General features: G+C 39.4%; 1 protein-coding gene across 1 annotated transcript; it reads right to left on the bottom strand.

Annotated features, from left to right (window-relative positions):
- Window positions 1-322: 322 nt before the first annotated feature.
- LOC128869897 (uncharacterized) lies at window positions 323-895 on the bottom strand. Its single transcript, XM_054112495.1, has one exon. The coding sequence runs from the start codon at window positions 893-895 to the stop codon at window positions 323-325; it is 573 nt and encodes a 190-aa protein (XP_053968470.1).
- Window positions 896-1,209: the final 314 nt, after the last annotated feature.

Below are 1,209 nucleotides of genomic sequence, written 5' to 3'. Positions count from 1 at the left end.
TACAGTATTGTATGAACAAAAAAAAATAACACTTCAAAATTTTTCTTACAATACATTAAACAATTCAAAAAGAAATACAACGAAAAAATGTAATCAGCTCGATACAACAAAAAAAATTCAAAGAAAAATATTCAAAATTTCAGCTTCATAGCGCCAGTTAGGTATTCGTGCCGGTCTTTGGGAAGATTCTTCGTAAGTATATCCGCTACATTATCTTCTGACGGGACATATTCAATATTTAATTCATTTCCATGATATTTGTCTCGAAGGTAATGGTAGCGAATGTCGATGTGCTTGCTTCGCTGATGCACAATTGGATTTTTTAATATACTAAGAATTGCGCACTCTGGTTGTCGCACATGATTGTTGTTGGCTTCTTAGTGTATTCATTAAAACCCATCTCCTGCAGCAGACTTCTATGAAATGTAACTTCTTTTGCTCCGGAACACATCGCGATGTACTCCGCCTCCATAGTACTAAGTGAAACCACCTTTTGTTTCTTGGATTCCCACGCAATCAGGTTTTCGCCTAGGAACAAAGCGAATCCACTGTACGATTTTCTATCCGTACTATCAGAAGCCCAATCAGCATCTGTAAAGCAAATAAGACTATGGCTGTTAGGTAGAAAAGTTAACGTACCCTGAGGCTTAGATTTCAGGTATCTAAGCACTCTTTTTGCTGCCAACATATGCTCTCTATGTGGATGTCCATGGAATTGAGCTAGTTTGGATACGGTGTAAGCGATGTCTGGTCTCGAAACGGTAGCCAAGTATGTCAAACCACCAACAAGCGATTGATAGTTTTTAGTTTCATAGCCCAAACAGTCTGGATCTAAGCATTTATCCAGAACGGTGCCGCTAGCGAATGGCGTTGACGCTCCTTTGCATTCATCCATGTTCCATTTTTTTAACATTTCCGTCACGTATCAATGTTGGCATATAGATATAGAACCGCGCTGTCCATCACGACAGATCTCCATCCCCAAATAGTATCTAAGAGGGCCTTTGTCGACTGCCTCGACGTGTGACTGAAGCTTTTTAATGATATGTTGTAATGTTTCCGCCGACGAACATGCTAGTATAATGTCATCGACATATACTGAAATTATGTTAATCTCCTTGTCTGTCATCAAAGTGTATACGCAGTTGTCGACCTTGCATCTTTTGAAACCGATTTCGCATAGGATAGAGTTGACCTTCGTGTTCCAAT

Source organism: Anastrepha ludens, chromosome X (assembly GCF_028408465.1).
Source record: "Anastrepha ludens isolate Willacy chromosome X, idAnaLude1.1, whole genome shotgun sequence".
Lineage (NCBI taxonomy): Eukaryota > Metazoa > Arthropoda > Insecta > Diptera > Tephritidae > Anastrepha > Anastrepha ludens.
The sequence above is the reverse complement of the archived record's forward strand: the minus strand, read 5'-3'. Positions and strand labels throughout refer to the sequence as shown.

What these genes read in the sequence shown, in the direction of transcription:
- LOC128869897 (XM_054112495.1), bottom strand. Translation starts at nt 895, where the DNA reads ATGGATGAATGCAAAGGAGCGTCAACGCCATTCGCTAGCGGCACCGTT.